This window comes from Scyliorhinus canicula, chromosome 19 (genome assembly GCF_902713615.1).
Source record: "Scyliorhinus canicula chromosome 19, sScyCan1.1, whole genome shotgun sequence".
Taxonomy (NCBI): domain Eukaryota; kingdom Metazoa; phylum Chordata; class Chondrichthyes; order Carcharhiniformes; family Scyliorhinidae; genus Scyliorhinus; species Scyliorhinus canicula.
In genome coordinates this window covers 102,304,495-102,328,589 of record NC_052164.1, presented here as the reverse complement: position 1 = coordinate 102,328,589, position 24,095 = coordinate 102,304,495, and the positions used below count along the sequence as shown (strand labels likewise).

The 24,095-nt window shown below is 47.1% G+C and overlaps 1 protein-coding gene across 4 annotated transcripts; it reads right to left on the bottom strand.

The window, feature by feature from the left end:
- Positions 1 to 797: 797 nt before the first annotated feature.
- Positions 798 to 15,063, bottom strand: ten1 (TEN1 subunit of CST complex). Of its 4 annotated transcripts, none has more exons than XM_038779424.1 (4): positions 14,948 to 15,063; positions 8,825 to 8,931; positions 7,133 to 7,290; positions 798 to 1,457 (listed from the first exon to the last, which is right to left on the bottom strand). In XM_038779424.1, exons 2-4 carry the CDS (start codon positions 8,911 to 8,913, stop codon positions 1,315 to 1,317), a joined length of 390 nt encoding a protein of 129 aa, XP_038635352.1. In that variant the 5' UTR covers positions 8,914 to 8,931; positions 14,948 to 15,063; the 3' UTR covers positions 798 to 1,314. The 4 variants fall into 4 exon arrangements, with proteins under 4 accessions (XP_038635352.1, XP_038635354.1, XP_038635351.1 ...); XM_038779426.1 differs by lacking the exon at positions 14,948 to 15,063 and adding an exon at positions 14,771 to 14,863; XM_038779423.1 differs by lacking the exon at positions 14,948 to 15,063 and adding an exon at positions 14,448 to 14,581.
- Positions 15,064 to 24,095: the final 9,032 nt, after the last annotated feature.

The following is a 24,095-nucleotide window of genomic DNA, read 5'->3' as shown; positions in this document are numbered from 1 at the left end:
GCAGAGAGAAGAACGAGCACCATGGGCATGCTCGGGAGCGGACTGGCCAGCGATCGGTGCCCACCGATCGTCGGGCCGGCGTCTCTAAGAGACGCACTCTTTCCCCTCCGCCGCCCCGCAAGATCAAGCCATCACGTCTTGCGGGGCAGCAGAGGGGAAGAAGGCAACCGCGCATGCGCGGGTTGGCGTCGGCCAACCTGCGCATGCGCGGCTGACGTCACTTAGGCGCTGCCGGCCGTGTCATTCTCGGCGCGCCGCCTTGACGCAAGCGCCATGGCCCGGCGGCCGAGTTTCTCCCAACGCCGCTCCTGGGGGGGGGGCGGGAGAATAGGGGGCGAGGAGCGGCCTCCGACGCCGGCGTGAAACACTCTGGGTTTCACGCCGGCGTCGGCCATCGTGGAGAATTTCGCCCAGTTTATTTACTTAAAGATGGCAGGAGAGGGAGAGGGGCAGAGGGAAGCATGATAAGTGACCATTTGGGGCAGCAGGATTACCAATACCAGTTGAGTGTTCAGCAAGAATTGTGTGGCATTAACCACTGTGGAAGGTAATCATTGAGATTGCCCACAGCATACAGCACGAGTTATGCAGAGGATAACCACAGGGAGCAGAATACTGTGCGTAGGTTCTCCACTTAGAGCTGTTTTTGTGATCACAAAGCATTTTAGTGAGTTGGTGGGTGTTGGAAATACAGCACTATCCTTGAGAGTATCTGTTACATTGTCTCAAAGCAGGATAGCTTGCAACTCTTAAATTCCATCCCTGCATTAACTGTCAGATTAAATTAAATGCACAACCTTTTCTTTTTTGCACTTTGAGGATTTATTTCATAAAGATAGCAATAAAAAAAACCTTCCAGGCTTCAATCTTGCACATTATAAAAGAAAATGAGTAACACTGAAAAAATATTGACATGCCAACAATTGAATCGCCCTTCTTTCATCAATGCTGGGTACATTGTTGAATAACGTGGGTTATAACTGGGAACTCACAGGGAATTCCAAAAGTGCACAATCATTTCAGAAAATAATTCCAGAAATAAGTACTGCAACTATAATTAAACACAAAAGCAACAGTCAACAAACAGGAGGTTACTTTCACCTGAAGTTACCAAACATTTTTGAAAAGGAAAATTGCTTGGGGTTGGAATGGTGAGGTGGGTGATGATGTGCAGGAATCAGTTAGCTGTTCGGCATCAGTCCAAAACTGAGCAGAGTTGGACAGATCGATTTTCACAGTAAATGCAAGACAGCTGCCGCATCCGACAGGCACCACTGGTGGCCGAGAGTCTGATGAGAGTTTTTGCTTACTTGTTCACACGTTCATTTTGTTTTCTACCTCAACTTCATTTCTTTGTTGGAAGTACTTTCTTTGTTCCTGTACAGCACGCTCCAGTAATGGTAAGTTAACTCCATTCGCTTCCATAAGCAGCCGAGCCTGGATCACAGGAATATTGTCTAAAAATACAGCATGGTGCCACCGCGTTAATATCTAGTTAATCATAACAAGTTCAGCACATGTACAGGAGACAGAATTATGCCAAGTGAATGGCTATTTAAAGTCCTTTTTGAACTGGCTGATCTCAGTCAGGGTGCAACAGCTGGCCTCTCTGTCCTTGGAAGGTCAACTGGAAAGCTAAATCGCCAGGCCTGGAGTGTCTGCGATTAGCGATCGAGTTTAAAAATGTTAGGAGTGAAGTCAGGAAATACTTATGCACATAAAGGGTGGTAGAGGTTTGAAACTCTCTTACAAAACTGCAGATGATGCTCAGTCAATTGTTAATTAGAAATTATGAACCAAAGGTTGTTCAAAGATATGGGACAAAGGTTGGAGGGGAGAGCATGGTACAGTGGTATTGTCATTCCAGAGACCCAGGGTTAAGCTCTGGGTACCCAAAGTTCGAATCCCACCATGGTATATAGTGAAAATTGAACTGAATAAAAAAATCTGGAATAAAAAATCTAAATGATGACCATGAAACCATTGTTGTCATAAAAACCCATCTGGTTCATTAGTACCCTTCAGGGAAGGAAACCTGCCGTCCTTAACTGGTCTGGCGTCCATGTGACTTCAGATCCATAGTCATGTGGTTGACTATTAAATGCCCCATCAAGGGCAATTATGGATGGGCAATAAATGCTGGTCCAGCCAGCGACACCTGCATCCCAGGGAAGAAAATGGAATCAGAGCACAGTTCAGCCATGATTTTATTGAATTAACAGGCTCAAACGGGGTTCTTCATGTTCCTCTCCAGTGACCCAATAACATTTTTAAAAGTTACTGTACATAAAGTACAGAATCCAAAATCAACAACAGGGACTTAAAATTCAACTTCAATAGGTCATAATCTCTAGATTATTGTCTGAGCCATGGGCAAATTAGCATAGGACAAGTCAGATTGGAGTTGAATGCATGGCACCAATTTAGGCAAAAGTGGGATATGTACCTTTGGGACAGTCTACACCTAAACAGTGCTAGAAGTGGTGCACTTGCAAACTGCATAGAGAAATAGAGAGTGTTTTAATCTAAATACTGGGGGCAAGGGAATCAAATTTAGGGATTTTTTTTCATTCATTCACTGGATATGTGTATTGCTGGCTGGGTCAAACATTTGTTGCCAATCCTGGATTGCCCTTGAACTGAGTGGCTAGGTCTTTTCAGAGGACAGTTATGTCAACCACACTGTTGTGGATCTGGAGTCACATATCGGCCAGATAAAGATGGTACCCTAAAGGACATTAGTGAACCAGAGCGACATCAAAGATTATTGCAGAACATAAAAGCTCCTGGTCTAGGGGTGACACATTGGCATGAATAGAAGATTGGCTGGCTACCAGGAAGCAAAAGTAAATGGATCTTTTTCAAGTTGGCAAGATGTGATGAGTGGTGTGCCACAGGGATCAGTGCGGGGACCTCTACTGTTTACAATTTAAATTAATTGACTTCGATAAAGGGATTGAGGGGATGGTTACCAAATTTACAGATAATGCAAAGATGGATGGGAAAGTAAATTGTGACGAGGACATAAGGAGGCTACAAGAAGATGTAGATAGGTTAAGTGAGTGGGAAAAGATCGTGCAAGTGGACTATAATGTGGGAAAATGTGTAATTGTCCATTCTGGCAGGAAGATTAGGAAATGGCATATTATGCAAATGGTGAGAGATTGCAGAATTCAGAGGTGCAGAGGGATCTGGGTGTTCTTGTGCATGAATTCAAAATGCTAGTATACAGACGCAGCAAGTATTTAGGAAAACTAATAGAATGTTAGCATTTATTGCGAGGGGAACTGAATACAAAAGTAAGAAGGTTATGCTTCAGTTGCACAGGGCACTAGTGAGACCACATTTGTAGTACTGTGTAAAGTATTGGTCATCTTTTTAAGGAAGGATGTAAATGTGTTGGACCCAAAGAGAAAATGCTGGAAAATTTCAGCAGGTCTGGCAGCATCTGTAGGGAGAGAAAAGAGCTAACGTTGCGAGTACAGATGACCCTTTTGTCAAAGCTAAAAGACAGAGAAAGTGGGAAATATTTATACTGTGGAGTGAGAATGAAAGACGAGTCATAGCCACAGAAACCCAGGGAAACTGGGTGCTAATGGCCACAGAAACCAAGGGGAAAGAGTGCTAATGGCAGACCCCAGAGAGAACAAAAGGTGTGAAAGGCCAAACAGCAGAGAAATTAACATCAGAGGATAAACTTGACAGATGTAGATGTGGGGGAGGGGAAGGGGGAAGCAAAGGGGAGAAATGGTAAGGAAGGAAAGGTGGATAAGATGGGGGGAGGGTAAATATATATAAAGAATGATGTGGAGATGCCGGCGTTGGTTTGGGGTGAGCACAGTAAGGAGTCTTACAACACCAGGTTAAAGTCCAACAAGTTTGTTTCAAACACGAGCTTTCGGAGCGCAGCTCCTTCCTCAGGATACCTCTCCATTCACCTGAGGAAGGAGCTGCGCTCCGAAAGCTCGTGTTTGAAACAAACCTGTTGGACTTTAACCTGGTGTTGTAAGACTCTATACTATATATAAAGAAAGACAAGAAAGAAAGGAATGGTAAAAGACAGTTGAAATAGAATGGGATGAAAACAAAGTGGTCGAGGTGGGGTAGAGCTAATCATCTGAAGTTGAAAGCAGTTCCAGAAGGTTTATCAGAGTAATATCTGGAATGGGTGGGTTGTCTTATGAGGAAAGGTTAGACAGGCTAAGCTTGCATTCGCTGGAGTTTCGAAAAGAGGCAACTTGGTTAAAACATAAAGTTCTTAAGGGCTCTTAACAGGGTGGATTTGGTGAAGATGTTTCCTCTTGTAGGAGAATCTAGAACTAGAGGTCAGTTTTTTTTTTTTAAAAGGTCACCCATTTAAAACGGAGATGAGGCAAACTTTTTCCTCATAGAGGGTTGAGAGTCTATGGACTTCTCTTCCTGAAAAGGTTGTGGAAGCAGGATCTACAAATATTTTTAAGGCAGAGGTGGATAGTTTCTTGGTAAGCAAAGGGGTAATAGGTTATCAGAGATAGGTGGGATGCAAATTCGAGATGGCTTTTGCATCAGCCATGATTTATTAAATGGAAAAGCAGGCACGAGTAATTGAATGGACTACTCTGCTCTTTGTTCATACAAATTGACATTCAGCCCAACATTAAAAGAACAAGGTTCAGTGAGCCCCATTACACCAATATATCCAAAAAGGAATTGTAAAAACAGAAGGAAAAAGAGAAAAGAACAAATGCTCCGCTCCAACCCAACATATCTTAGCTTTTGAAAGTTTATTCACAGAACGTTTCTATTTAAATAAGTCACTACCAATATAGATTTGAAACGATGATTATGTCCCAATAGACCAAGAATATTCCACTCAAGTATTTTAAAGCACCAACTTCAACTGAACGGGCTCTGGCCTCTCCTTGTTAATTTTGTATCCAGAAATCTATCCTTGATCCTAAATTCTCATCAGAAGTAGGAGGAACAGCAGCCTGCCCGTGGTCCAATTGCCTCATCCCACTGCTACTCTAAATGAGCAGGCAGCAGGAAAACCCGGTGCTAATGTCAAACATTCACCCCCCAACCATCACCCCCACCCATCACCCCCACCCCCAGTCAGCCTGGCTCCAATGAGATTCCATATGTACTTGAAAGCCAGGGTCCATCGTTGAATACCAGTTCCTCTCTCTACCTGCAATAACAATAGTCATGATGTGGAGATGCCGGCGTTGGACTGGGGTGAGCACGGTAAGAAGTCTTACAACACCAGGTTAAAGTCCAACAGGTTTGTTTCAAACACGAGCTTTCGGAGCACTGCTCCTTCACCTGAGGAAGGAGCTGCGCTCCGTAAGCTCGTGTTTGAAACAAACCTGTTGGACTTTAACCTGGTGTTGTAAGACTTCTTACAATAACAATAGTGATCACTGCTCCTGCTGGTGCTGAGCTCCAGTCAGTGCAGAGTTGCTGACGCCCGACTGGCTGGCACCTCTTTGAGATAGGACTTCCTCCTGGAAATAGACGGAATCTTGCTTCATACTAATTAAAAAGCTGTCACCCAAAAAATTAAAGCAGTGCAAACCGGCCACACCCAAGTCCAAATAATTTATACAGAGAGAAAAAAGATGGATCAAGCACTGACCTCTGCTGGCCCAGAGCCTACAGTGCAGACAGTTTGTTTTTTGACTTGGATGAAACATAATTTACAATCACTGGGCAAGGTTTTCCGGTCATCGCTGTGAGCAGTAGGGGAAAATTTGGAGAGTGGCCATCCAAATTTCCCATCCTACCCGTGATGATGCCCACTGCTGACAGGCCTGGAAAACCCTGTCCATTTAATTTTATAGTACAGGAGGCCAATCAGCTCACTGTGCCTGCACCATTCCCTGTCCTATTTTCCTCACATTGTTTCAAACTTTATTTCCCCTCACTTCCCTTTTAAAAACTAATATGTATTCTGCTACCATGACTGATCTTACAACCCGATGTGTAAAATAAATGTCTCCTAAACATTCTCTTCATCACTCCCTTCATCTTTTTGGTGAAGTTAAATTGAAATGCTGAATTAGCAACTCATTAACTGAGGAAAATAACTTATTCCTATTTAGTTTATCAAAACTCTTCTTAATTGTCAGCACCAGAACCATATTTAACCTTCTGTTTTAGTGAGAAGTGTGGTTATTTTTCTAATCTTTCATTGTAACTAGAGCCTCTTATCCCTGGTTTGGTCTGGGCGAACCTTTTGGACACCAATACTGCGTTATCTTTTCAAACCAGGGTGCTCTCTCTCTTCCTCTGCCACTAGCCCCAACATTTTTAAACAAGTTTCATCTGAGATAATATTTGGATTGATTTCTGTCGAGAATTGGGATACAACATCGCCTGTGGAGAAACAAGGTATTAGGATCAGTTTTCCCAGCATTTAATTAGAGGATGTTAATCATAGAATTTACAATGCAGAAGGAGGCCATTCGGCCCATCGAGTCTGTGCCGGCCCTTGGAAAGAGCACCCTACCCAAGCTCACACCTCCACCATATCCCCGTAACCCCACCTAACCTTTTTGGACGCTAAGGGCAATTTAGCATGGCCAATCCACCTAACCTGCACATCTTTGAACTGTGGGAGGAAACCGGAGCACCCGGAAGAAACCCACGCAGGCACGGTGAGAAAGTGCAAACTCCTCACAGGCAGTGACCCAAGCCGGGAATCGAACCTGGAACCCTGGAGCTGTGAAGCAACCGTGCTAACCACTGTGCTACCGTGCCGCGCCCCCCCCCCCCCCCTCCCCTAGGAAGTATCCAAATGTCTATCGCCATTCAGAGTGTGAAAACATTGATGATAGTAGAGGGGCAGAGCTGGCTGGCATAGGCACACACGGGGAAGGCGGCATCAGGTACAATGACTTGCAGTTATTTAGCACTTCTAATAGATTGTCCCACAGGAATGATTAACCAACAAAATTTGACTGACCCATACAAGTAGATTATAGGACAGATGACCCGAGTACAAAAGGTAGGTTTTAAACAGTGTCTTAAATGCAAGAATTGTGGAAGGTGTGGAAACCAGATTAGAGGAATTGAAATAGTGAGTTGCTCAAGAGATGAAGTTGGGACACATGCTGTTATTGGTTCTGTCCTCAAAGAATCTCCACTCTACCTGCTGCGGTTTCCATTTCTCCAAGTACCATGTACTCAGATCCAATGCAAGCTTCAAATGGTTCCACTAGTAACGTCCGGACCCGAAGCTGGTAATCGATCAAGTTGTGATGCACAGAGAAAATTGCCTCAGAGATCTTGGCATCATAACCAGTTAACCTGTAAAAGAAAACATTTAAATTGAAGTGGGCGCATCCAGCACAGCAGTGCGATATTCTGGATAGACAGGTCTGAAATTCTGGTCTGTTATCTTGTATTCAGTTTGAGGAGTTTATCAATTTTCAGAGGTTTTCTCCTGCCCAGGTTTTCTATTCAAGCAGTTTATCATGGAAAAAAGCAGGACCTCCTGTCAGAACATTTCCCAAGGAACCAATGGACAACTCAGCTACAATGCATAGATTAAAGAAATAGATACTGAAAGACAACTTACAACACAAAAATACATAGAATCTGCAGCATAGAAACAACCGAAAGGCTCTATGGCCATGTTGATATTCCACACAAGCCTACTCCTGCTCAACAACCTATCCCTCTGCCCACATACTCCTCTATTCCCTTTTCCCTCAAGTATGCTAAACTGTCCCATAAATGCACCAATTAATATGGAGATATACGAAATACTAAACAGCTTGCAAATTGTTATTCCTCGGAATATTGCAGTTTGTAGGATGCCTGCAGATCAAGGACACAAAAGTAATCAAATAAATGTTTTCCACTGTAATCAACACACGGACTGGTTGGGTAGGTGAATATTCAGCAGCTAGTTCAATATGGTGATTAGACATATTGCGGGAGGGGGAGGCGGCATTAGGGGGTAGGATTACAGATTCTATCGCTATTAGCTAAATGTACCTGTGACCTTTCACTTAACACCTCCCATTAAACAAAACCAGTCAGGCACCAATGTTTTGATGCAAGAGAGGTAGAAACCCTGATTACAATTAGCAACAATTATTGAGACGATATACATTTTCAAACCACTTGAAGGAGTTAGTACTGTGCTAACATCCACTCCTCTTAAGGATTAAGCAGTAAGTAATGAGCAGCTATCCCTTTCTTCTTCTGGTGGGCACCCATGTAATTTCTGTTCGCAGAGGTTTCACTGGAATGTTTTGTTAACTGTGCCGTGCACTTTAAAAGATACACAAAAAAGTCAACAACTGATCAAATCCACCACTGCTGTTCCCCTAGGCAGAGACCCAATACATTAAGGTCATAAGGCCTGCTCCAAGGTGCCGGACTTCTGTTTTGGCTTCATTTGGCACACACCTGGTGCCCGCATATGCAGTTCTATGCCCACAAATACCAGCATCTGTTCACTAGAGGCCCATTATCCCTTCCTGCACCAACAGCCAGCATCAAATCCAATTTTAACTCTGACCAACAACCCACACCTATCATTGATAAGTATAGAGACAACAATGTGAAGGCCAACAAAAAACAGAGGTGGGGGGGGGGACTCTTTTCACCTACCAGAATTCTGAGCTCACAGAAACCACAAGTATGAGCTTCCTGCCACATGATCGCCAGCCCAAGAGGAAAAGGAGAACAGGCGGAGAAACAGCAACCCCCAAAAACAAAGGCAGGTAAGAGAGAGTCTGTCCTCTGACATCATGGGTATATAACACAATAATTCCAAGAGGCTGACCCTGGCAATCTCGACCCTGCTAATCACGCACCATTCTATGCATACCTGCCAAATGTTCTCAATGCACTCCCTTTCTCAACTTCACCGGAAGAAATCTCCCACAAAAAGTGAATCTCTCCAGCCTGTGGTAGCATTCCTTGCTGTTCTCAGTCCTTAACAGTAAAGAGACATCAATTTTAGTTTCACTATTTAACAGCAATTAGTTCATCACTTATATGCCAGGTGCAAAATACCCCAAACCACCCCACACACAGATGAAAGGGTTTGAAAGATCCTGCACAAAACACCAGTTGGTTTTTAGGCTTCACGTGAGAACAGCATGTGTATTAACATTAATCCTTTGTACAGAGAAGAGCAAACAGCTGGTAGAAATGTGTGCAAGTTCACTGACAGGAATTCCATGGAGAAAACAGCTCAGGAAGAAATCACTGCCATAACAAGTAGCAAAATAAAAATGATTTACAATGTACTAACAGCAGAGAAACAGGCTATTTTACCCAAATGGTCCATGCAAGTGTTTATTCTCCACACAAGCCTTCTCCCTCACTCTTCCACTGAATCTAACCAACATAACCTTCTATTTCTTTCTCCATCATGCCAATTTTCCTGATTTTTGCCGCAGATCCTTCTGTTCCTCTAACCCATTTAAATATCGGTTTTCCAAGGAGTATTTGACCTCCTTATTCTTCTTACCAAAAATGTATTACCTCACTTTTTTTTCCAGGTTCATTTGTCTCTCAGACCAGTAGATAAACAAGAGGCTCTTACCTATAATAGTTTCTTACTCTCACGAGAAATAAGTTTATTTTTGCACAATACTTGGCCACTGATGAAATTAAATGAAAATCGCTTATTGTCACGAATAGGCTTCAATGAAGTTACTGTGAAAAGCCCCTAGTCGCCACATTCCGGGGAGGCTGGTAAGGGAATCGAACCGTGCTGCTGGCCTGCTTGAAAAGCCAGCGATTTAGCCCAGTGAGCTAAACCAGCCCCTGATTCCTGTATGGATAACACCGATGCAATAATGGACTTTCTTTCAACAAACCAAATATTGGCGAGTCTAACACATGGGAAGGGGCTCCAAGTTTCTCTGCTCAAGTACTGTTCACCCATCATCCCGTGCATTAATTGGCACAAATTTTAAATTCTCATCCATGTTCAAATCTCTTCATGGCCGTGTCTATTTCTTCCTATTCTCAGAGCCTAGGGTACTGCTGAACATATTCTGGTACCTTGCCCAAAGTGCTTCAAGTGTGAATCTAACAAGTGTTCAATCAAACAGGATATAATAATCAAACACAATGCTTGGAGGAAATAATATATTAACTCTTAATGAATGTGCCATGTTGCTACTACAACAGGATGACTGCTGCAAATTGTCTGCATAATAGGCAAGAGTACTTCACTGTGAGAAACACCTGGAAACATTTCAATGCAACCAGGTGCTAAAACAGATACAGCACATCGGTAAACAAACAGCAGACAATAGCTGGAGTTCATAGATATTGGCCAGATTGGAGAAGTTTTATGACACAGTCCAGGTTTTTGAAGTGCTATAACTCAAGGGTCAAGGTTGGTTCCACTTCTGTTCTTGGTTTACATAAATAACATGAGCAAAGCTCTTGCCAAAATTAGCTGACAGTATGAAAGTCAAGGGATTTTCAAACAGCAAGAAGGATGCAGGAATCCGGGAGGGAATCAACATGTTACTGAATTTGGAAGACTGGCAAATGCAGTTGAACATGGAAACGCACAAGATAATACATTTTGGGAGGAAAAAGAATGGATGGATGGAGAAAAGTACAAATACAATAGCAGGTTCAAATACTCCATTCCCTGAAAGTGCTGGCAAACACGGCCATTTTTTTTTTCAAACAGTAATTTGTTTTTTTTATGTTTAGGGGCACACAATGGTTCAGTCATAATTAAATGACTGTATACAGTTTAGACTGTATACAGACTGTATACGATTATAGAAAGGACTTTAAAGGCATGAAGAGCATACAATATATATTCTCCAGGATGTTGCAAGGATGAACATTTATGATGAGAAGATTTCAGATACTAAGAAAGCTTAGGAGGAATGTAAATTGAGGTTTATAGAATAATGAAGGGTTTTGATAGCGTGAATGGGGAAAGATTACTGCCTCTGGTTGGGGAGTTAGTGACAAAGAGTCAATTTAAAACTAAAAGAGCTATGAGAGAGATTAAGGGAAACCATTTGAGATGGTTATTAGAGTGCTGAATTCTTTGACACGGACAGAATGAGGCAATGGGTCTTTTAAGGCGCATTTTGGTAAATATTTGAAGCTAATTGAAATGCAAAAGCAGGGCAGTGGGCATAATTTGAGGAAAGAGGCAGCAGTCTGTGCCCTCCCTTAGTTGGTTTGTAATAAATGCAACTATTAGTGAATTCCTCTTTGCACATTAGGCCCAAGCATCCAAAGCTTGAATATTGACACCTGGCGAGGCTCTTAGAATCCTAGAATGAAAGAAGAATAAACTCTTACTCTCAGCCTGCCGCAGTCACCACCTTTTCCAACTTTATCTCATTGCTCTATCAGCCACGGCCCAGTTGGTAGCACCTTCACCTCAAGTCAGAATGGTGAGAGATTGCAGAGCTCTGGGGCGAAATTCTCCGACCCCACGCAGGGTCGGAGAATCGGCCGGCAGCGGCGTTAATCCCGCTCCCGCAGGGTTATTAAATCTCTGATCGGCCAAAAACCGGCGCTGTGCAAATTCCGCCGGCAGCCTCTGAAAACAGCTGGCGCCGGCGGGATTTCATTTTTTTTTTAGTTTCCACAAATCTCCGGCCCGGATGGGCCGAAGTCCCGCCGACGTGGCCACGGGTCACGTCGGCGAAAATCACAGTTGCTTTAAAACGGCGTCAACCATTGATGATGGTTGACGCCGTTCAGTGTCGGGGGGGGGGGGTTGCGGCATCGGGGGGGGGGGGGGGGGTGTTGCGGCATCGGGGGGGGGTTGCGGCATCGGGGGGGTGGGTTGCGGCATCGGGGAGGGGGGGTGGGTTACGGCATCGGGGGGGGGTTGCGGCATCGGGGGGGGGTTGCGGCATCGGGGGGGGTGGGTTGCGGCATCGGGGGGGTGGGTTGTGGCATCGGGGGGGGTGGGTTGCGGCATCGGGGGGGGGGGGGTGGGTTGCGGCATCGGGGAGGGGGGGTGGGTTACGGCATCGGGGGGGGTTGCGGCATCGGGGGGGTGGGTTGCGGCATCGGGGGGGGTGGGTTGCGGCATCGGGGGGGTGGGTTGCGGCATCGGGGGGGTGGGTTGCGCCATCGGGGGGGGTTGCGGCATCGGGGGGGGTTGCGGCATCGGGGGGGTGGGTTGCGGCATCGGGGGGGGTGGGTTGCGGCATTGGGGGGGGTGGGTTGCGGCATCGGGGGGTGGGCTGCGGCATCGGGGGGGGATGCGGCATCGGGGGGGGGGGTTTGGGGGCAGCGGCGTGCAGAGAGGGGGGGGCGACGGAAGCCCGGGGCCAACGCACCGCCGCCCCCCCCCTCTGCACGCAGCTGCCCCTACCCCAACCCCCTCCCCTCACCACCCCTACCCCCTTCACCACCCCTACCCCCCTCCAACGCCGCACCCCCCAACCCCCCACCCCCCCACTAAAGCTGCACCCCCCCCCCCCACTAACGGAGGAAGGAAGGGGGGGGGAGGAGGAAGGAGGGGGGGAGGGAGGAGGAAGGAGGGGGGGAGGAGGAAGGAAGGGGGGGGAGGAGGAGGGGGGGGGTGTGGGTACCGGCCTTCAGAGGGAGGGGGACGGGGTGTGGGTACCGGCGTTGAGGGGGGGGGGGAGACCCGGCGTTGAGGGGGGGGGGGGGGGGGGGGGGGGGGTTGCGGCGTTGCGAGAGATGGGGGGGTTTGTATCCACTAGCATTTAGAAGAATAAGAGGTGACTTGATTGAAGCATAGAAAACCCTGAAGGGTCTTGATAGGGTGGATGTAGACAGGGGGCAGAATTCTCTGAAAATGGGGCTATGTCTCCACGCCAGCGAGGAAACGGGCACATATCACTTTGGACTTTCCTGGAGAAAGTCCAGAGTGATTCTCTGTTTTGAAGGCGGCTTACAGGGCCCCGGATTGGTCCACACAGCTCCGGCTGCCGAAACGGGACCCTGACTTCCACCGCGGGTCCGAACATGCGCGCAGCGGCGGCCCCGCGCAACATGGCGGACCCACACAGCAAGCAAACCCCAACAAGAGAGGCCCCCCCACCCAGATTGCGCGTCCCCGTCGATCGGTGCCCCCGATCAGAACCCTGGTTATCCTGGAGGTCCACCCACCGCCCCCGGTGACGGATCCCCCTGTCCCCCACCAGGGCAGCCGCGGACACAGAGTGTCTGCCGGGTGGAACCATGAGGGAACCACGCCGACGGGAACTCGGCCAGCTGCAAATCAGCACAGGGGCCTCTTTCAATGGCTCCCAGCCAGTATGCGCGACTGGAGGCGTATCTCCGGTCCACGGAGAATCGTGGGAAGGCATCGGACCCGATCACAGGTCTGACACCCTATTCTCTTCCCCCACGCCAACCGCGGTTTCAGCGCAGAGAATCGCACCCAGGATGTGTCATCTTGTCGCGGAATCTAGAACTGCAGGGTCACTGTTTAAAAATAAGGAATTGTCTATTTAAAACAGAGATGAGGAGAATATTTTACTCAAGGGTAAGTGAGTCTCTGGAACTCCCTTCCTGAATAGGTAGCAGAAGCAGAATCTTTGAATATTTTTAAGGCAGAGCTAGATAGATGAAATGAAATGAAAATCGCTTATTGTCACGAGTAGGCTTCAATGAAGTTACTGTGAAAAGCCCCTAGTCGCCACATTCCAGCGCCTGTTCGGGGAGGCTGGTACGGGAATCGAACCGTGCTGCTGGCCTGCTTGGTCTGCTTGAAAAGTCAGCGATTTAGCCCAGTGAGCTAAACCAACCAGCAAGGCATTTGGCAAAGTCCAGATGACAGATTGGTCAAAATAAAGCCCATGGGGATACAGGTCAATGTGGCAAATTGGATAAAAAGTTGGCTTAGTACCAAGGAACAAAAGGTAAAGGTGTAAGGAGGAGATGAGGAAGAAGGTTTTCACGCCGAGGGTGGTGGGTGTCTGGAATTCGCTGCCCGAGTTGGTGGTGGAGGCAGAAAGCCAAAGCCCTGGACCGGCACCGTGAGTGCTGGTAAGCTGCAGGACAGTGGGGCGGCACAGTGGCTAGCACTGCTGGCTCACAGTTCTAGGGTCCCAGGTTCAATTCCAGCCTCGGCTGACTGTGCGCAGTCTGCACGTTCTCCCCGTGTCTGCTTCGGGTGGTCCGGTTTCCTCCCACAGTCCAAACAGGTGCAGTTTAGGTGGATAGGCCATGATCAATTGCCCTTAGTGACCAAAATGTTAGGTGGGGGTGACTAGATTACAGAGATAGGATTGAAGCAAAGGCTGCTGTTTCAAAGGGCTGGTGCAAACTCAGTGGGCTGAATGGCCTCCTTCTGCATTGTAAATTCTATTCTCGGGCTGGCACGGAAGGGACGGGCCGAGCGGCCGCCTGGTGGGCTGTGACCTGCGGTTGTTGTTCAGCCGAGTGTGGGCCGCACTGTGGGGAGAATACAAGGTATCTCCAACCCACCCCCCTCACTCACTCTCCACACATTCCCGATCAACACTGACCCAGTTACCGCTCACAATCCCCCAACAGCAAGGCCGCGACTCCGGGAGTAATGGCGGCTCCGGGGGTAATGGCGGGAACCAGGCTCCGCCCCCCGGCCCGGCCCGGCCCGCCCTCTGGGGGAGGGGCAGCCGCCCGGCCCCGCCCCGCCCGCGCTCTGGGGGAGGGGCAGCCGCTCGGCCCCGCCCCGCCCGCGCTCTGGGGGAGGGGCAGCCGCACTGGGCGGCCCCGCGCGCACTTTCCGTTGGGCTTTAAACCGCGGGGCCGCCGCGCGCCGCCGGGCCGGGTGACCCCTGTCGCCAAGGCGACCGGGCCTGAGGCCTACCTCAGGCTGCATCCCGGCTCCGCCAACAGGTACCCGAGCAGCCCGCTGGAACTCCGCGGTTCTCACTCCTAAACCCCCCTCCCACCCCGGGTGATAGGGGCGCCGGCTGCAGGGACCGGGGCCGCCGGGGGGTGAGGAAGGTGCCCGGACTAAGGGAGGGCCCGGGCCGCCATTTACCTCAGTCACCGCCACATAAACACCGTCACTGACAGCCCGGGGGCGGGGCAGGGTACCGATTGCCGTCTGATTTCCACAATACAACAATAACTTGGGGGAAAAAACCACATTGCATTGGCTGCAAATCATTTTGGGACATCCCCAAGGCGCTATACTAATGCAATCGCAGCCCCTCAGCGCCCAGGGTTTGGCCGCACTGATCAGGGCTGCATCCCTGTGGGGCTTTTCACAGTAACTTCACCGCAATGTAAGCCTACTTGTGACACCAGTAAAGGTTATTATTCTTCACCCTGAGGAACTGACAGTCACCTTCTGCAACCACCAAAGTTCTCGAGTGGGCAATTCTGGATTGGCCCAGCAACCACAAACGGATGGGAATATGTTCAGGCTGTATGGGATGTGATGGTAGTTTCCATGTTTAAATTGGTTTGCAATCTCCATATTCATCATGTGAGTCTAATTCCCAATATTGTCACTCCCCATATAATCTTGTAACTATCTTTCTCTTTGCATATGTTCATCTGTCTACATGCGTAGGTACATATGTACATTCCATTGGGGCAGCAGAGGCAGTCTTCACCCACTAATACCACTAAATGGATAGATATTTGCCCATAATCTTCATTGTGGCCATTCATGTACCCATGCCCAATTAATCCCAGTAACAGCGTGCAGAGTTATTAATCTTGTAGAATTGGTCCTATACAGTTAATTCTAGGAAGGAAATAAAGACTTGCATTGTAACCTAGCACCTTTCACACCCTTGACATGTCACAAAGTGCTTTACAGCCATTGACATGCTTTTGAAGTGTACTCACTCTTGTTGGAAATTTCAAGCATCCAATTTTCTCTCAACAAGTTCAGATAAAGTAATGAGATGGATAATCATATTTCTCTTTTTTTCTGTTGATTAAAGGATACTTGAGCAGGACATTTTGAGAACTGACTCTTCAATTATTGTTGTGGGATCTTTTACATTCAGATGGGCTACATTTTAATATCCGATCCTAAAATGCAGCATCTTCAAGAGTGCTGCACTCTCCATTATTACATTGGTATGTAGACCTAGTTATGTGCTTCAGTTACTGGAATCAGACTTGAACCTTCAAACTCAGAAGTGAGGGTCCATCCACTGAGCCAGAACTGGCATGTGGTCGAGCTAGCCTTTACGCATTAATCATTTTTTAACATACTTGTTCTTTGGGTGGTGGTCATGCAGTATTTATTGCCCATTCCTGTTTGCGTGGGTAATTAAAAATTGGGTAAAAATCCTGGAATTCATTCTCTTAACAGCACTGGGTGTACCTACACGACTGCACCGGTTCAAGAAGACAACTCACCACCACCTTCTGAAAGACAACCATGGATGGGTGATAAATGTTGGTCTAGCCAGCGATGCCAACATGCTGTGAATGAATTTTTAAAATTAGGAGTCAACGCGCATTTTGAGGTTGGAGTCACAGGTAGGTCAGGGCAGATAGGAATGAAAAGGTCCTTTCCCTGAACCACTGAGGTTCTTACAACTATCCGGCAATCTTCATGATAATATTTTCTGGTACCAACCCCCAATTACCAGATTCTTCTTGAATTGTGTTTCACAACTTGCCCTGCTGAGGCTTTGAACTCATGACTGTTGCTATTTCAATGTCATAAATTATCTCCATTCTCATTAATCCCAATGAAAATGTATTTATCCCATTAATTCCACTGAGCTGTCCCTGTCTACTAATCCCAACATGAGCAGTCCTGTTCCATTCTTCATGTTCAATTAGTCTTTTAACACGGTTCAGTCAAGTTCCATGAATCTGGGTAGAGATGTTCCTAATCCCTTTCATCTGGCCATTTCCTATTATCCCTGCAGAGACAGTCCCATCACATTAATCTTACCCCATCCTATTAATTCCCAAGCACGTGTGAAATTTATGGCACATAGTGAACAGATGCAATGACTGGGAGGTTGGAGTGAGGAAAATTTGATTTTCATCATGTTTCCTTTTCTGGAACCTGAAATTACTCATCACCTTTCAACTAATCATTATTTTATTGCTCATTAATTCTCGGGATGTGGGTGTCACTGGCAAGGCTGGCATTTATTATTCGTCACTAATGATTGATAGATTTTTGTTTTCGATAGATTTTGCCGTGTGCGGGACAGGACTGATGGTCAGACTGTGTAAGGACAACGGAGTATTTTTCTCAGCCGAACATGAGTGAACCAATTTTTTTGACAACAATCCAACATTTTCATTGTCACTGACTGATGCCAGATTTGTATTTCCAGATTTAAAGCAAAATAATTTGAATTCTGAAACTGCTATGGCAAATTTGAACTCCCAATCACTGGATTCTCAACCAGACCTCTGGAATATATTAGCCCCGTAACCTGTCCCTGCTATCCTGCCATTATATCCAACATGCTTGTACCTCGGCCATGTAATCATAAGGGATTGTGGTCATTACCGGTGTAATCTAACTGGGGCATTGTCTGGAGTGGAAATACAGGTTTTACAGCAATTATTGTTCTTTATATTGGAGTATGCTGGACATACAGTGTGACATATACTTGAGGTGGCAAGAGAAAGGAAAATGAATCAATGGAGATAAACATCCCAGTGTCTATTGTACAAAGGTTTTGCAGCTTTGAACACAAATTGTTCATTTTCTGCGTGTTTATCAGCCACAGTGAGGTTGGACATCTCTGCCTGGTGCGAATGAGAAGGGTTTCTGTGAAAGCAAATGATTTATTGAATCCAGTAGAATCCAGTCAAGATAAAGTTACTGAACCGTGAGCTTATTGCTCTCAGCCAGTGGGAGTAAAGTGAAATTGCACAGCTTCTTGCAGAGCCTGAGATTAATGAAAGCAGGCACTCCATGTTATTACACGTAGAAGTTTTATCTAAGAGCAGTACTGACGCAAGTTGAACACTTTAAAACTTGCAGAGAAAACAATGCAATCAGCAGTCAACAAGGATACACTAAAAACATAAGAAATTGTCTTACAGAGGGTCAGAAGTCGGATACTATCTGGTGATGAAGGGTTATAGAACCAAGGCAGGTAGTTGGGTTCATGCCTTTGTTAGCTCTCAGCTTGCCTATTCAAACGGTGTCTTGGTTGGCCTCCCATCTTCCATCCTTCATTAGCAAGAGCTTATCCAAGACTTGCACCAAGTACTGTTCACCAATCACTTCTCTAACAGAGATTAGCTATCAGTCTGGTTATCCCACTATTTTAAAATTATCATCCTTGTTTTCATATCCCTCCCTATCTCTAATCTCCTCCAGCTTCAAATCCTCCAAAGTTGTACTCCTTCAATTCTGGCCTCTTGTACATCCCTGACTTTTTAAAAATAAATTTAGAGTACCCAATTATTTTTTCTCCAATTAAGGGGCAATTTAGCGTAACCAATCCACCTAATCTGCACATCTTTGGGTTGTGGGGGGGTGAAACCCACGCAGACATGGGGAAAATGTACAAACTCCACACGGACAGTGACCCAGGGCCGGGATTTGAACCCGAATCCTCAGCGCCGCAGTTGCAATGCTAACCATTGTGCCACATGTCGCCATGTACATCCCTGATTTTAACTGACCGGTGTTGTTGGCTATGACTTCAGCTCTAGAATGACCTTCCTAAATCACTCCATGTCTTCCCCTTTAACGCATTCCTTATTTTCTGTTCCTAGCAAAGATTTTGGTCAACTACCCTAATACCTCCTTATCTGGTTTGGTGTCAACTTTTGTTTGAAAATCATCATCAAGTCATCATAGAATTTACAGTGCAAAAGGAGGCCATTCGGCCCATTGAGTCTGCACCGGCCCTTGGAACGAGCACTCTACCTAAGCCCATACCTCCACCCTATCCCCACACCTCCTCCCTACCCCCACACCTCCACCCTGTCCCCACCTAACCATTTTTGGACAATAAGGGCAATTTAGCATGGCCAATCCACATGACCTGCACATCTTTGAACTGTGGGAGGAAACCGGAGTACCCGGAGGAAACCCACGCAGACACGGGGAGAACGTGCAGACTCTGCACAGACAGTGACCCAAGCCGGGAATGGTACCTGGGACCCTGGAGCTGTGAAGCAACTATGTTAACCACTGTGCTACCATACAGTAATGCTCCTGCGAACCATCTTTGGGCACTTTACACATTAAAGGAACTGTATAAATGCAAGTTGTTGTCACCATAAGGATCAGCCATGATCTAATTCAATGGTTGAATAGGCTTGAAGGAGGGGTGAATGGCCACTTCCTATTCCTATGTAACTAATCCCTACCCAGAAGTTATGGTTCCCAATGTACTTAAATGCTGTTTCATCCCTCAGGCACCAAACTGAGCTATGCCATTTGAGAGTGTGGATATGGAGATTGGATGCAGTACTTCTAAGAACAAGAGGGATGTGGATCATTTTCTTAAAGCTACAAATGGCTTTCCTCACGCAGGAAGTGGGACAAACTCCTGTGAACTGTAGACTGTGTCGTTATTCTGTGCTGCACTGAATCAGTGTGATTCCAATTTAACAATTAACTTTGATCTGCACTGGTAATGTCATCTTTCAAATCATGTTACACCAAGGCTCCATGTGCTTTTTAAGGTGGTGTAAGACGTCCTCTAGTGCTATTTCAAAGAGGAATAGGGAATTTCTCCACAGTGTCCTGGCCAATATTTATTCCTCAACATCTTAAAAAAAAAACATGATCTAGAAATTATTACATTGCTGTTTGCTGTGCACAAATTAACTGTTGCGTTTTCTACTTTACAATAGCGACTACACTTTGGAAATTCCAGGATTCGGCCTCCACCATACCTTACATAGTCTCTCAAAGTAAGCAGTGCATCCCGTGGCAATAAACTGCCCATCAAGACTTAACGTGGGAGGCAGTTATACTGCAGCTACCACATGGTTCTGACTGCCCAGGAGACCCTCGCACTCTTAGCACCTGCCATAAGCGTATTGGAAGGATTTGCAGGTTAATAATCAACCGGCTTGGCCACATGAGCACTTACGGCCGGGAGTGGGTTTCAAACCCAAAGTTACTGGCTCAGAGGTAGGGTTAAGTGGACTCACTGTGTCATGAGACTGCCCCCAGTCTCCTGAAATAGAATAACTTCTGCAGATGAATCAGATGAGGCCACAAAATCTTTGATAAGCAAAACTTCATCTCATGGTGTACCTGTTAAGGTGAGTTTTTCCATCTGGATAACTGGAGGCTGGTGCATCCTCAATCAGAGAACCTTTCCATGAAAAATACATCTCTTAAACACCTGTTTGAGATTGATGATGTATATCAATTGTGATTAAATGAACAATCACAAACACAAAACAGTGAAGGCAATGATATGGAATGCTAATAAGACTTTAAATATACATCATATGAGATTCAAGTGTCCAACATCTCCTTTAACATTTACAGTATATAGTTAAAACTCCCAACTAGGCAAGAGCACTAGTGGGTAATGTGCTCGCCTTGAACTCCAAACTTCTATCTATCTGTGATGTAGGGGTAAAATTATGAGGATAACTTGCACGGGCGAGACTTGTGTTCCCTTGCATATAATTAAATGGAGATCAAATTGAAGTTTCAGATGATCAAAACAGTTGAAATATAGACAGACTATTTCCTCTGGTGGGTGGATTCAGAACACGAAGACGCAACCATAAATTGAAAATGAAATGAAAATCGCTTATTGTCACGAGTAGGCTTCAATGAAGTTACTGTGAAAAGCCCCTAGTCGCCACATTCCGGCGCCTGTTCGGAGAATCGAACCGTGCTGTTGGCCTGCTTGGTCTGCTTTCAAAGCCAGCGATTTAGCTCTGTGCTAAACAGCCCCTATTAGAACTCTTGTTATCCAGGGCTGAGGCCAGGAAGCACTACCTCACACTAAAAGTCGTGGAAACCCTCCAGAAAAAGCTGTTACGGCTGGAGGTAAATTGAAAATGTCAGAAATGGGAAAAAACTTCCGGTGGAGACCATGGAGGAGTAGGTCGCACATTCGATAGCTCCCGCCTGAAATGGACGTTCGGACCTTTTTCCCTCAACTTTTCTTGGGCTTTAGGGGATAGATCGGTGTAGTGGACGATATTAAAAAGGATTCCCCCTCCGATGTATGGCTAATTGGACTAGAAGTGGCCATGTGAAAGGACTCTGCCTGGATCGAGTGAAGCAGTCGGAGCTGGTACTGCAGCAGGGCAGAGGGTCAGGACCAGGGAGCGGTGGCTCAATGGTCTAAGGAGCAGCAGTTAAAGTTCTTTAAGGACTGTTTCGCTGACTGAAAAAGGAAATGCTGGACCCGATCAAGGCTGCGATCGATCAAGCGGTATTGAATCTGACGGCCCAAGGGAAAGCGATACAAGAAATTGAGTTGAAGTTATCTAGCCAGGAGGACTATCTAACCATGCTGAAGCATAAGGTGGAAGTGTTGGATGGGCGCCACAAGAGAATGCAGGAGAAGTTGGAGGACCTGGAGAACAGGTCCAGGAGGCAAAACTTAAGGATCGTTGGCCTCCCTGAAGGAATTGAGGGGTCGAATGCGGGAGCATATGTGGCGAGCATGCTGGAAACGCTGATGGGGCCCAGGGAGTTTTCTCAGCCCCTGGAAGTGGACGGAGCGCATCAAACCCTTGCAAGGAAGCCGAAGGCGAATGACCCGCTGAGGGCCATGGTTATGCGTTTCCACCGTTTTTCGGAAAAAGAACTCGTCTTGCGGTGGGCCAAGAAGGAGCGGAGCAGCAGATGGGAGAACAGCGAGGTGCGCATCTACCAGGACCTGGGAGCAGAGCTGGCCAAGAGTCGTGCTGAGCTTAACCGGGTGAAGGCGATCCTCTTCAAGAAGGGGGTGAAATTCGGGATGCTGTATTCAGCGCAGTTGTGGGTTACGCACGAAGACGGCACTTTTACTTTGAGGCACCGGACGATGTATGGTTATTTATCAAAGAAAAGAAGTTTGAAGCGTCTTAAAGGACACTTTAAGTCTTGAAGGAGTTATGTGGCGGCGGTTTGTAATTCTTGTATCGGTTCAAATAAGACTATATGGTTCTGGGTTAAGTATTGGGCTGGGGTGGTGGTTTGAGGGTGCTTTGTATTTGCAGAGATTGGATGCAGAGTGGGGAGGGGAGCCCCAAAGTTGGTGCTGTTCTGTGGGAGGTTGGGTTTTGTTCCAAGCGATTGTTTCTGCATTCGTTTATGTTAATTTATTTTACTTGAGGTTGTTTACTTACTGGGGACTGCGATGTTGTTAAATGGTTTATGCGTGTCGGGAGAGGGGTTCGAACAATAGGGAGCCAGACTGTTTGGCATCAGGGGTAGGAGCTGTCGGGGTCAGAATGAGTGAGCTGACTCTCGGAAGCGAGGTGGGGGTTAAACATGTGCTAAGATGGTGCTTGACCTGGGGGATTAGGTTTCGGGTGCTGTTGGGGGCGGGGGGGGGGGGGGGTGAGGCTGCTTTGCTGACAGGGGAGGAACTATTATTGGGGTACAAAAGGAAGGTCGAGGGCGGTGGCTGCTTGTGGGCTTGAGGGGGTTCCCGGGGGGGGGGGGGGGGGGGGCTCTGGGCTGGCCAAAAAAAGGTTATGGCTAGTCAGCAGTAGGGGGGTGGCAGCCCCCCCATCCAGGCTGATTACGTGGAATATGAGGGGCTTGAATGGGCCGGTCAAAAGGGCTCACATTTTCGCGCATTTAAAGGGTCTGAAGGCAGACGTAGCAATGCTTCAAGAGACACATCTAAAGATTATTGATCAAACGAGATTGAGAAAGGTTGGTCAGGTGTTCCACTGTGGGCTGGACTCAAAGATCAGGGGGATAGTGAGTATTGATCAGCAAGCGGGTGGCGTTTGAGGCTGGAATAATTGTGGCAGTTAAGGCGGGGGTATATATATTATGGTGAGTGGGAAGCTGGAGGGTGTACGAGTGGTGCTTGTAAACATATACGCTCTGAACTGGGACGATGTGGGATTTATGAGACGGATGTTAGGCAAGATCCCGGACCTGGAGCCTCATGGCTTGATCATGGGGGGAGACTTTAACACGGTCATTGATCCCGATCTGGACCGGTCAAAATCCAGGACTGGGAGGAGGCCTGCCGCGGTGAAGGAGTTGAGGGGTTTCATGGAGCAGTTGGGGGTTAGACCCGTGGAGATTCGAACGGCCGAGGGCGAAGGAGTTTTCGTTTTATTCGCATGTCCATAAAGTTTACTCCCACATTGATTTTGTTTGTTCTAAGCAGGGGGCTAATTTCGAAGGTGGCAGGGATGGAATACTCGGTGATTGCAGTCTCTGATCGTGCCCCGCATTGGGTGGATTTGCGGTTGAGTGAGGAGAGAGGGCAGCGCCCGCTGTGGAGGCTGAATGTAGGGTTGTTAGCGGATGAAGCATTCTGCGGGCGGGTGAATAAGTCTATTCAGAATTACCTGGATACAAACTGTACAGGCGAGGTATCAGCAGCGACGATTTGGGAGGCTCTGAAAGCAGTTGTAAGAGGGGAACTAATTTCGATTCGGTCCCATAGAGAAAAGGTGGAACGAGCAGAGAGGGAGAGATTAGTGGAGGAGATACTTCGAGTGGATAGGAGATACGTGGAGGCCCCGGACACGGGGGTCCTTAGGGAGCATCGGAAACTACACGTAGAGTTTGAGTTGTTGACCACGGAGAGGGCAGTGGAGCAGTTGAGGGCAAGGGGGGTGGACTACGAATATGGGGAAAAGGCAAGCAGGATGTTGGCGCACCAGCTTAGGAAGAGAGAAGCGGCGAGGGAGATTGGGGGAATAAGGAATAGGGAGGGCAACATGGTCTTGGACCCGGGGGGGGGGGTGAATGACATTTTAAAAGAATTTTATAGCAAATTATATGAGTCGGAACCCCCGCCTGGTGTAGAAGGGATGAGGCAGTTCCTTTATCAGTTGAGGTTTCCGAGGGTGGAGGAGGACCTGGTCGCGGCCCCAATTGAAGCAGAGGAAATTGTTAAAGGACTGGAGGGTATGCAGTCGGGCAAGGCTCCAGGGCCGGACGGTTACCCGGTAGAATTCTATAAGAAGTTCTCAGAGGTGTTGTGCCCACTGCTGATGAGGACCTTTAATGAGTCTAAAGAGAGGGGAATCCTCCCCCCAACGATGTCCCAGGCCTCAATTGCGCTCATCCTTAAACG

Bases quoted from the DNA above. Each gene is read 5' to 3' on its own strand.
- ten1 (XM_038779424.1), bottom strand. From the start codon at position 8,913: ATGCTACCACAGGCTGGAGAGATTCACTTTTTGTGGGAGATTTCTTCC. The intron at 7,291-8,824 runs GTATGCATAGAA...TTTCTTTTACAG, and splicing joins GCATTGAGAACATTTGGCAG to GTTAACTGGTTATGATGCCA. The intron at 1,458-7,132 runs GTAGAGTGGAGA...CTGTATTTTTAG, and splicing joins AGAAATGGAAACCGCAGCAG to ACAATATTCCTGTGATCCAG.